This window comes from Arachis stenosperma, chromosome 3 (genome assembly GCF_014773155.1).
Source record: "Arachis stenosperma cultivar V10309 chromosome 3, arast.V10309.gnm1.PFL2, whole genome shotgun sequence".
Classification (NCBI taxonomy): Eukaryota; Viridiplantae; Streptophyta; class Magnoliopsida; order Fabales; family Fabaceae; genus Arachis; species Arachis stenosperma.
Genome location: NC_080379.1, coordinates 145,165,630 through 145,178,906, shown reverse-complemented (window position 1 = coordinate 145,178,906; position 13,277 = coordinate 145,165,630). Strand labels below are relative to the sequence as shown.

General features: G+C 29.2%; 1 protein-coding gene across 1 annotated transcript; it reads right to left on the bottom strand.

Moving 5' to 3' along the window:
• Positions 1 to 544: 544 nt before the first annotated feature.
• LOC130966814 (uncharacterized) lies at positions 545 to 9,553 on the bottom strand. Its single transcript, XM_057891639.1, has 8 exons — positions 9,403 to 9,553; positions 9,208 to 9,284; positions 8,979 to 9,115; positions 8,718 to 8,900; positions 2,090 to 2,288; positions 1,763 to 1,858; positions 1,432 to 1,643; positions 545 to 635 (listed from the first exon to the last, which is right to left on the bottom strand). Exons 1-8 carry the CDS (start codon positions 9,551 to 9,553, stop codon positions 545 to 547), a joined length of 1,146 nt encoding a protein of 381 aa, XP_057747622.1.
• Between the last annotated feature and the right edge of the window lie 3,724 nt (positions 9,554 to 13,277).

Genomic DNA, 13,277 nt, shown 5'->3' with positions numbered 1-13,277 from the left:
TCTTATTGTGTTAGATTTTTTTTTAAAAAAACAAAATAATTAAAAAGAAAATTATTAATTTTTTAAACGATAAAATTAGAGAGAAAAACTTTAATGTCAATTCACATGATAGTAATATCCTATCTATGCTAATTCCTATAGTAAACGAGTGTATTTACTAATAATTACTAATTTTTTCTCTACAAAAATAACCATAGTTACAATTCTTCCTTTTCACTGAAAAAAAGGAAAACAAAAATTCAGAATCCTATCCTATATTCTATATATTGCTTAAAACAAGGTCCAGTAGTCATGAATCATGATGACTAATGAGTCATTACCCAACATATAGCTTGCTAATTGGTACGGTTGCCACTTGCTAGGCCCCGGATGAAGTCCTTTTATTTAGTTGAGTCATTAGTGTCTCTGTTTATTGGGATATGATTTGATCCCATCATTTTTGTTAAAACTTGTATACATCCACACAATTGCCATTCTGCATATTGAAAATGTTCAGAATCCATACATATAGAGGCATAACATGTCTATTCTGTTTGGAAATATCTCATGTTGCCACATGAAATGGACTAGACATCCAGTTGTGTGTTTCTTCTTGATCAGACATCATATTCATTATTGAGTTCCACCCATCACAACTGCTATGTATAAATTTGATTAGTTATAAGTTGTAGCTAAAAGCCAAAAACAGTTCCAGATACCCTTTTGGTATTATCAATTATTATTCATGACAGTGTAGATCTCAATAGTTTACTCATTTTATCAATATAGGATATCATTATAGATCTCAATAGCTTACTCATTTTAGTCCCTCAAATTCAAAATTCACTATATTAGGGTCTCCGAGATCCAGTTTTAGGCATCATATTAGCTCTTGAACTAGAATTGACTCTGATTTTTCATGCTGGACACATAGTTAAACAACGATGCCATTTAACCCTGTGTCCGGGTCAGAGTATGTTCAATACTCCATTCGCAAAACTCAACATCGAAAAGGATCCAAAGAACAATATAAGACTAACATGATTACAACTGCAAATAAGAAGACCACCTTAAAAATTTACTCAACGTTATATGAATAATAAGTTTCATAGCTTCAACATGGTACCATAAAAAGCTAACATATATAGATAGACTTTCATATTAGAAGAGTTTCTTATATATAAGCAATAAAAGACTTCAATCCTTTATTAACTGATATCAGTAAACTTTACTAACATTTTTTATTCTATCTAGATTTTAACTACCTAATGAAATACCTCCCATACATCATGCACCTCATCTAAATAGTTGTGATTATTTTTCCAATCCACTTAGTTCAAAAGATTATAATTCAAGCCCAGGGTTCATTTAAATGATGAGTAGTATATATAGGATAAAAACAGAAAGATAAAAATATTGAATAAGCTTTGATATTTGAGAAAAGTTTGAGACTGGTGCAAAGCATCAAAAAGTTTTTGCATTGAATCTGCTTCCATCACTGCTTTTGCTTGTGCTTCTGACATTCTGTTCTCCCCCACCGCTTGCTCTGCTAACCTTTCTACTTCTTCAATTGCAGCCTCAGATTTTAATACTTTTTCTGATTCAGCTTCTTTCATTATTTGTTCTTGTTTCATGTTGCAACCTTTCAGTTCATTATTCATCAACTGGACCAAATAAAAAAGTGATGATTATTTATTTTTGAGATATTTAATGTGAAATGTAAACATTATTTCAATTAAGGATGGAAAAATTGAAAGCTAAGATTGAGAGATCTCATGACAACCTTTTGTTTTGATATTTGTGCTTCATGGTAAAACTCCATTATTGCTTTCTTAGGCCCTACTACTTCTTGTCTTATGACTTCATCTTTCATCTTGTCCTACAAAATTGGAAACAATGATGCATTACATAACACTGTTCACCCTTTGTGCACATAGAACTTGCATGGTCTTTTATAGCAATATATAATTCCTAGGACAATTATGTCCTTGTTCCTAAATACCCATTTATCATGTACTCTCTCATGATGGTAGAAACAAATTTGGTATATGTTTAGTGTATCTAATAAGCAATGAGCACATTTGAATTTTTTGATCCATAGTTGACTTACTAGCAAGAACAAGGGCTCATCATCATCTGAGTTTAAATTATTTGATGATGAAGATCCACCAACTGTTTGTCTAGAATGCAAATTTTCATAAAATGAGATGGAATCATTGTTGTCTGGGCTCTCATTTCCAAAGCTTAATGGCGGGTTGTTGTTTTCTTCATAATCCAACTCAACTTCTGGGTAGTTATTAATGCGGACCCTGTAACAAGATTGATAAAAATAAACCACGTTATACATGGATGCAAAGAGATATTCACAAATAAAAGAAAGATTTTTTTAATTAATCCTTCAAAAATTTTATTTTAAATATTTTGATTCTAATAAATTTTGTTTCATTATAAGTCTCAAAAAATTACTGTTGTTAAATAAATTAGTCTCAAAAATAAAAAATTGTTGTAGAATAAAAGATATATAAAATAAAGATGTATAAATAGAAGACTCTATTATCAATATAATTTGCTCAATAATATTTATATATATATATATAATAATATTATATGTTGTATTGTATATATATATACAAAGATAAGAAAAAGTATTAAAAATAAAGAGAGAGAGAATTGCATTTGTTTATTGTTACTATCTCAATATAATAAAGATGGTTAATATTGCTATTAATATTATATGTAAAGAGTAATAGAAAATAGAATTTAAAATACTTATAAAATAAAAGAAGAGAAAGAATTGTAATAGTAATATAAGGAGAAGGGTATTTGATTGCAACATAAAAGGGAATTGATTTCTTATTATTTGGTTGTGTGTTTTTATTCAGAGGCTTGAGCCTCTATTTATAGGTGTACAAGATGACATTTTTCAAACTATAATAAATAGAGTCATCCTTGATAAACTAAGTTACTTTGGAAATGGGCATCCACATATGATCTTATCACAACACTCCCCCTTAGATGCCCATTTAGGATTATTGCCTCATTAAAACCTTACTAAAGAAAACCCTATGGGAAAAACCTTAGTGAAGGAAAAAGAGTACAATATCCTTTGTGATGGAAACCGCCTCATTAAAAACCTTGTCAAGAAAAACCCAATGGGAAAAAACCTGACCAAGGGAAAAAGAGTACAGTCTCCCCCTCATGCCGACATCATTTAATGTCTCGAAATCGGCGCATCCCAATCTCATGTACCAATCTTTCAAAGGAGGATTTTGGGAGCGACTTTGTAAATAAATCTGCTAGATTATCACTTGAGCGAATCTGTTGGATATCAATTGTCCCTTGATTTTGAAGATCATGAGTGAAGAAGAATTTGGAAGAAATATGCTTTGTTCTATCACCTTTGATGTAGCCGCATTTAAGTTGAGCAATGCATGCTGTATTATCTTCAAACAGGACAGTTGGAGCTATCTTATGATCAATCAGTCCACATGATGACAGAATATATTGAATCAGACTCCTCAGCCAAAAACACTCGCGACTAGCTTCATGAATCGCCAGTATTTCAGCATGATTAGAGGAGGTTGCTGCTATCGTCTGTTTCGTGGACCTCCATGATATAGCTGTACCACCATATGTGAACAGGTATCCTGTTTGAGATCTCCCTTTATGTGGATCAGACAGGTATCTGGCATCTGCATAGCCAACTAGTTGTGACTTGGATCCATAGGGATAAAACAATCCCATATCAACCGTTCCATGAAGATATCAAAAAATTTGTTTGATTCCACTCCAATGTCTTCTGGTTGGAGAGGAACTATACCTTGCTAGTAAATTCACCGCGAATGATATGTCAGGTCGCGTATTATTAGCAAGATACATTAGCGCTCCAATGGCACTAAGATATGGTACTTCAGGACCAAGGATATCTTCATTCTCTTCTTTAGGACGGAATTGATCCTTTTTCACATCCAAAGATCTTACGATCATTGGTGTACTTAATGGATGTGACTTGTCCATATAAAATCTTTTCAAGATCCTTTCTGTGTATGTTGTTTGATGAATAAAGATCCCACCTTTTATATGCTCGATCTGCAGGCCGAGACAAAACTTAGTCTTTCCAAGATCTTTCATCTCAAACTCTTCTTTTAGAGTTTTTATAATTGTTGGAATCTCTTCAGAAGTCCCAATGATATTTAAATCATCAACGTACACAGCAATTATAATGAACCCAGATGTAGTTTTCTTTATGAAAACACATGGGCAGATATCATCATTCTTGAATCCGTTTTTGGCTAGATACTCAGTAAGACGATTATACCACATTCGTCCAGATTGCTTTAGACCATATAAAGATCTTTGCAATTTGACTGAGTATAACTCTTGTGAATATTCACTGGATGGTTTAGATATCTTTAGTCCTTCAGGGACTTTCATATAGATATCCCGATCTAATGAGCCGTATAAATAGGCTGTTACCACATCCATTAAATGCATATGCAGTTTATGATATACAGATAAACTGACCAAATAACGCAATGTTATCGCATCCACTACAGGGGAATACGTTTCTTCATAATCTATACCGGGCCTTTGTGAAAAACCTTGTGCCACAAGTCGGGCTTTATAGCGCACAACTTCATTTTTCTCATTTCGTTTTCTCACAAATACCCATTTGTATCCAACAGGTTTTACATCTGCAGGTGTACGGACTATAGGTCCAAAGACTTCACGTTTTGTAAGTGAGTCTAATTCAGCCTTCATGGCTGCTTCCCATTTTGGCCAATCATTTCTTTGTCGACATTCTTCAACTGATCTTGGCTCAAGATCCTTATTTTCATGCATGATATTCAATGCCACATTATATGCAAATATTTCATTGACAATTGTCTTATTTCGGTCCCATTTCTCTCCTGTAAAGACATAATTTATTGAGATCTCATCATTTTCACAATTTTCAGGTATCTGAACGTCTTCTAGCGTTATATCAGAATTTTGGACAACTGCCGGTGTCTTTACTATGTCTTTTTCAACAGGAATCGTATTTACCTCTTTTCTCTTTCGAGGATTTTTATCTTTGGAACCGACAGGCCTGCCACGCTTCTGGCGTGTATTTGCTTCCGTGGCTATTTGTCCTACTAGGACATCAATTCGAATTGGGGCATTTTCCGCCCTGCCACGCTTCTGGTGTGAATTTGCTTCAGTGGCTACTTGTCCTACTGGGACGTCAATTCGAATTGAGGCATTTTCCGCTGGTATATAAGATTTGGTTATCCTCTTTGTATCGGAAAATGCATCAGACAATTCATTTGCTATTCTTTGCAAATGTATAATCTTTTGAACTTCTAGTTCACATTGCCCTGATCGAGGATCTAAATGCATCAACGATGATGCATTCCAATTAAGTTCCTTTTCAAGAAGCTTATTCTCTCCCCCTAATGTTGGAAATTTTGATTCATCAAAATGACAATCCGCAAACCTGGCTTTAAATACATCTCCAGTTTGTATCTCAAGATACCTCACTATAGAGGGAGAATCATATCCAACATATATTCCCAATTTTCTTTGGGGTCCCATTTTGGTGTGATTAGGTGGTGCAATGGGAACATATATTGCACACCCAAATATTCTTAAATGGGAAACATTTGGCTACTGGCCAAAAGCTAATTGCATAGGAGAGAATTGATGATAACTCGTTGGCCTCAAACGAATAAGTGCTGCGGCATGTAAAATAGCATGCCCCCAAGCCGAGGTTGGGAGATTTGTTCTCATAAGCAAAGGTCTAGCAATCAATTGGAGGCGTTTAATAAGTGATTCTGCTAACCCATTTTGTGTGTGAACATAAGCCACTGGATGTTCAACACTTATTCCATTAGCCATACAATAAGCATCAAAAGCTTGGGAAGTAAATTCACCAGCATTATCAAGACGAATTGCTTTGATTGGATTTTCTGGAAATTGTGCTTTTAATCAAATAATTTGAGCCAGTAATCTCGCAAACGCCAGGTTGCGAGAAGATAATAAGCACACATGTGACCATCTCGAAGATGCGTCTATCAGGACCATAAAATATCTAAAAGATCCACATGGTGGATGAATAGGTCCACATATATCACCTTGAATCCTCTCTAGGAATTCAGGGGACTCAAATCCAATCTTTAATGGTGATGGCCTTAAAATTAACTTCCCTTGAGAACATGCAGCACAACAAAATTTACTAGTTTTAAGAATCTTCTGGTCCTTTAGTGAATGTCCATGAGAGTTTTCAATAATTCTTCTCATCATGGTTGTTCCCGGATGACCCAATCGGTCGTGCCAAGTTATGAACTCATTTGAGTTAGTAAACTTCTGGTTTACAATGGCATGTGATTCAATTGCACTAATCTTGGTATAATACAACCCAGATGAAAGTGAGGGTAATTTTTCTAATATAACTTTCTTATTTGAATCATGAGTTGTGATACATAAATACTCATGATTTCCCTCATTCATAGTCTCAATATGATATCCATTTCGGCGAATATCTTTAAAACTCAACAAGTTTCTTCGAGACTTGGTAGATAACAGTGCATTATTTATTATAAATTTTGTTCCTCCAGGAAACAAAATTATAGCTCTTCCGGAGCCTTCTATCACATTGTCTGAGCCAATAATAGTGTTAACATATTCCTCTTTTGGCACAAGATGGGTAAAATATATATCACTTTTGAGAATAGTGTGCGAACTTGCACTATCCGCAAGGCATACATCTTCATTACATATCCTTGCCATTCTCTTCAAAAACAAATAATAATAAAATGAGTAGTATGCACAGTTAAATTGAATACTTGATCAGGATTATTTTTCTAAGAAACACTGTACATAAAATAATGTCATATACTGAAATTTTATTTTAAAATTTGACACATTTAATAATTTTAAAATTCATTAATATTTCATTATTTATGTACATCACATTTGAAACTTAAATACATAGAAAATAAAACTTAACAATAAGTTCTTTACATTATTTATTTACATATATACTTCACAATCCCACATATTAAACTATTCCATCATTGATCAAATGACCAATATTTTCTTCAGGGTCCTCAAAGAAATCAGATACATCATAATGAGTGGTGGAGTTCTCAGCATCATTTGAAACAAAATTTGTTTCCTTTCCTTTGTCGTTCTTTTTCGAATATGCCTAGTAAAGATCGACTAGGTGCCTTGGGGTATGACAGGTACGTGACCAATGGCCCTTTCCACCACAGCGAAAACACTTCTCCTCTGTTGATTTATTCTGCCCGATATTCCTTTCTTTATCCCACTTCTGGTGAGATCCTCTCTTTTGAACATAATTCTTTTTCCTTCCATAATTTTTCTTGTTATTAAAAGCTTGCCATTTACCTCTTCTGGGGTAATGATTTGCCGCATTTACTTCAGGAAATGGGGCGGCGCCAGCTGGGCGCGCTTCATGATTTTTCAATAACAACTCATTGTTGCGTTCGGCAACAAGAAGGCAAGAAATTAACTCAGAATATTTTTTAAACCCTTTTTCTCGATACTGCTGCTGCAGGAGCACATTCGAGGCATGGAAGGTTGAGAAAGTTTTCTCCAACATATCATGATCAGTTATTTTTTTCCCCACACAATTTCATTCGTGAGGTGATTCGAAACATTGCAGAATTATATTCATTTATAGATTTAAAATCTTGTAAACGCAAATGCGTCCATTCATATCGGGCCTGAGGAAGTATTACCGTTTTCTGATGATTATACCTTTCTTCAAGGTCTTTCCAAAGATCTGCAGGATCTTTTAATGTAAGATATTCATTTTTCAATCCTTCGTCAAGATGACGACGAAGGAAAATCATGGCTTTAGCTTTATCCTTCTGGGATGCATTATTTTCAGCCTTAATGGTATCTCCAAGATCCATTGAATCAAGATGGATTTCAGCATCTAGTATCCATGATAAATAATTGTTTCCAGATATATCAAGAGCATTGAATTCAAGATGAGATAGGTTCGACATAATGAAAATTTGTTACCTGAGTCTTCCTAAAAATTTGATCAGAGTCTCGTGCTGATAACATGTTGTAGAATAAAAGATATATAAAATAAAGATGTATAAATAGAAGACTCTATTATCAATATAATTTGCTCAATAATATTTATATATATATATATATATATATATATATATATAATAATATTATATGTTGTATTGTATATATATATATATACAAAGATAAGAAAAAGTATTAAAAATAAAGAGAGAGAGAATTGCATTTGTTTATTGTTACTATCTCAATATAATAAAGATGGTTAATATTGCTATTAATATTATATGTAAAGAGTAATAGAAAATAGAATTTAAAATACTTATAAAATAAAAGAAGAGAAAGAATTGTAATAGTAATATAAGGAGAAGGGTATTTGATTGCAACATAAAAGGGAATTGATTTCTTATTATTTGGTTGTGTGTTTTTATTCAGAGGCTTGAGCCTCTATTTATAGGTGTACAAGATGACATTTTTCAAACTATAATAAATAGAGTCATCCTTGATAAACTAAGTTACTTTGGAAATGGGCATCCACATATGATCTTATCACAACAAAAATCATATTATAAGATAATTTAATAGTCATTATAGAACAACCAATGAAAGTAATAAAATTTTATTAAGAAACTAAAATATTTGTTCTATTTTTTTTTAAATATCAATATAGGTATTTATTCTAAAAATATGCTTACCGTGGATTACGGTTGAGTGGAGATAGACGTCGATACTTATATCTTTGAGCCGCTAAGTTATCCCAATAAGAGGTCATATTCCCTTTGTATATAACATGAACACGAAAGTGAGGTGGCAACCATTTCAATACAGTAGTCTCAATCTCAACATCATCCTCTCGATTCTTCTTTTTCTTGAATATCCTTCCAAATTCAATTGGAATTCAATTAATTAATTAATTAAGAAAACATATTTATTAAACTATGTTATATTATATAAACCTGGAAAGTGCACTCTTTCTGCTTCTCTTAGTTGATGAGCCAAGAACTAATACTCTGATGTCCACTTGAGAGGACACATATTCAAGGATTCCAGCTGCCACATTCTCGTCGCGAACTATCACTACCTCATATTGCACCTGCATTATCATATACTTGCTCGCTCATCACATTGCGGGGGAAAAAAATTAATTAATAGTTAATAATTAGAATAACTAGTGTAAAATAATACATTTCTTTTAGTACAATAGCTACGATGTGGAATTAGCATTTCCATAACCTCATCATCGGATTGCGCCTGGTGGATACCTAGATCGAACACAAATGAATGTGTTTTCAGTTAGACACACACATACAACACGAACACGTACATAATATATATTATTTAAAAAAAATACGCGCGCACCAAAAATCAGTGAGTAAGTACCTGTTGGTGGGGTTCGAACAACATGGATTAGTATGACAGGGTTAACACCTATAAAATTTCTATTCACGAAGGCCCAACTGAGAGCAAGTTTACTGGGTTCTTTATTGTCCACTGCTATGGCTACATGCCCTCTTGCATAACCTCTCCACATTCTTAGTGATTATGTTAGTAGTGTATAGCCACTAGTTCACTACTATAACACACAGAAGTTTGCATACATAAGCGTCTCTTAATTATTATCACTAAATAAACAAGAGAGTTGTATTATATTATGTTATATATAACAAGATCGAAAAAGGATGAATCTGAACTAACTAAATCCGTAAGAGTAGGAGAAAAGTATGAAGAAGCCAGTGACTACTTGTTAGTTATTACTGATTCATTCAGATCTCAGTTCTCTTCTCTTCCCTGTACACACAGAATTGACAATTGATACTATGTAGTGGAATTAATGGGCTTTAACACTGACAACACTGGCCCAAACAATAAACCCAACAGACAAAAATGAAAAAGTTCTGATCCGAAATGGGTAAGAAGAAATATTAGAAAAAAATGGTTTTTGAATATCTATTCTATTATATAAAAATTAGTTTTATGCACTTAATGATAAAGTTGAGATGACATGCTTCTGAAAGTGTTTTTCGATTTATTTTTTTAACTCATTAAATACAAGTTATTACGAGAAACTAACTATATCTACTAATTGATTTGATTAAATATTTAAATATCGAATTAATTTATTATAATTTATATCAATTTGATTTGGTAGTATTTTTTAATTTATTTCTTTTAATGTTTTATTTTTAATTTATTCAACCAAATTCATCATGTGTATTAATTAATATACTTAATATACTAAAATTGGATTTTCTCCCAGCTAATAAAGGTGACGTGTCGATCTCTCGTGAGTCCATTTTCCCTCCAAAATGAATGAAATTTTTCATCTATTCTAAATTATTTTATAAAAAATAACTTTATTATAATTATATTATAATTAATATTTAATAAATAATATATAATTATACTAATTTAGGAACATATATTCGTTATAATTAATCAATATTTAATGCACTATTAAACTATTTTTTAATTATCAATTAAAAATACTTTTAATCATTTTAATAATAATAATAATAATAATAATAATAATAATAATAATATATTATTATTATTATTATTATTATTATTATTATTATTATTATTATTATTATTATTATTATTGTAAGGTATTAATTATCAGATCGTAATTATTGTTATTATTATAATTATATAAAGTCAATATTTAATGCATTATTAAATTAATTATCAATAAAAAATATTAATATTAATTATTAAATTATTATATTAATGATATAATACTACTTGTCAATCATTAATATTTTTTAATTATTATTTTTAATCAAGCATAATTAGTGACGAATTGATACATACATTAACGGTGAAAAATTAATATCGATATCAATTAATAATAATAATAATAATAATAATAATAATAATAATAATAATAATAATAATAATAATAATAATCTATCTTCTATTATATAAAAATTAGGTTTCTATACTTACCGATGAAGTTGACGTAGCATGTTTTTGAGAATGTTTTCTAATTTATTTTTTTTAATTCATTAAATTCAATTCATTATGATAAATTAATTATATCAACTAATTTATTTGATTAGATATTTAAATATCACATAATTTATTATAATTTATATTAATCAATTATTATCAATTACGTTAATTCATTACTTTATAAGACGCATAACAAAATAAATAATTTATTATTTATTCTAATTGAATGTAATAAAATAATAAATACATATTAATTTAGTTAAAAAATTACTTTCTCCTGTATAATTTATTATAGATGTTTTTATATAAAATTAATAATTAAAAATTATTAAATATTATTAAATTATCAATTATATGTCAGTTTTTGGTCATCTTACTACATATACATAATTAATAACTATGACATTCAGTAGCAAAAAAAAAGATATTATAATGATATTAATAAAAAATTGAAAAAAAATATTTCAAGACAAAATATTAATGATATTATATGGATATAAGAGATTAATTTGTATAATATATATATATAAAAATATAAATATATATTAAAAATAAGTTAATCAATATATATATATATATATAAATATATAAAAATAATTAATTTAGTATTGTAAATATAATATTTTGAAATATCATAATTATCTAAAAATTCATACTTATATTTGACTTTCGTAAATAATAATAGAAAGAAAAAATATGGGAATAATGTATCTAATTTAATAGAATAAATTATTATATGAGAATTATGGTAAGAGATTATAATGTGAATAATAAATTACCTTAATGGGCCTTCTTATTCTCGAATATATAAATATCTAAAGCCTCTTAACGGTGATTCTTCATATTTTTTTAAAGGTGGTTTTTCGTTTTACCTTTTTTATTTTTTGGTCCTAAACAATTTCACAAACTATAATAATAGCTACATACGAAGTTGTTTATTTTATTCTTCGATTTTCATCACCATCTTCTCTTCTTCTTTCTTTTCTTCTTTGATTTCAGGTTTATTATTAACGTTGTTGTTTCGGCAGCACTCTAATAGAAAAGAGGTCCTTTCTTACTATTCTCAATACTTACCTAACACGTAATGATATTTACAAATTAATGTTGTGCGATAAATCAATTTTTGGTCAAGTCAATAGTCCTATTTGTGACCAATAATATGTGTGTGTGTGTGTGTGTGTGTGGTGTGTGTGTGTGTGTGTGTGTGTGTGTGTGTGTGTGTGTGTGTGTTGATAAATATCTTTCTCTCTTTCATTTTATATAATTTAATAATTAATATCAGATCGTAATTATTTTATAGATAATTATTGTAAGGCATAAAAAATTATTAAATTTTATCAATAATTATTAAGGATAAATAATTATTATAATAAATATAATGTCAATTTAAATGATATACAAATAAATCATGTTAAACATAACAATTTAAAATAGTTACTTTTGAAAGAATATAGTTTATGATATTTAATTTTTTATTATTTATTAAAAAAACATAATTACTTAACGATATTTATTTTTTAAATCCACTATGTATGTAATTTTATTTTTTTTTAACAAAATTTTACTCATGATGGTAATTCTTCTAATGGTGTAAATGCGGATAATTATATTTTTACTTTTTGATATAATCGATATATTATTAATAATGAATAGTAATTAACCTTTCATATTTTTAATCAAAGCATTTTGACGATAATTTCTATTTATAGATATTAATGGATGATTGTTTCTTTAAAAATAAAATGCATTATAATTTTAGGTTATTGCATAATTAACAATAATACTTGATTATTTCTTTAAAAATAATTTGCATTATGATTTTAGATTATTTCACAATACTAATTAATGTTCATAATATTGAATTACTCTAAATTTTTTTATGTTCTATCGTTAGTAGTTAATCCCGAATTAAAAAAGATTATATGAATTGTTGAATAGTCCAAGTATAATCGGAATTAATTTAGTTTATTTGTTTATTAATATAATTGATTGAAAACATAAATGTTAAATAAGACAAGTAAATGATTATAAAATAGAATGTTAGTAATTATTTAAAATAGATAACAAAATAAGTTATAGGGTATTATTTTATTTGAATTATTAATAATTAAAAGAATAAAAGTTCAGTAATTATTTTTAAAATAGACATTAAATTTAATCTTATGGTACTAATTTATTTGAGTTATTAATAAAATTTTATAATTTTCAGATTTATATCTACTCAATTTATGTAATTTATTTTATTCTACTTTAACAAAAAATTGAGATGTGTATTTTTAATTATTTATTTAAAAAATATAGCG

Excerpts from the sequence above, each read along its gene's own strand:
- LOC130966814 (XM_057891639.1), bottom strand. The coding sequence starts at position 9,553 with ATGTGGAGAGGTTATGCAAGAGGGCATGTAGCCATAGCAGTGGACAAT. Across the intron at positions 9,116-9,207 it reads GCTATTGTACTAAAAGAAAT|GTGCAATATGAGGTAGTGAT; the intron begins GTATTATTTTAC and ends ATGATAATGCAG. Across the intron at positions 636-1,431 it reads CTTTTTGATGCTTTGCACCA|TTGTGATGGGTGGAACTCAA; the intron begins GTCTCAAACTTT and ends TATACATAGCAG.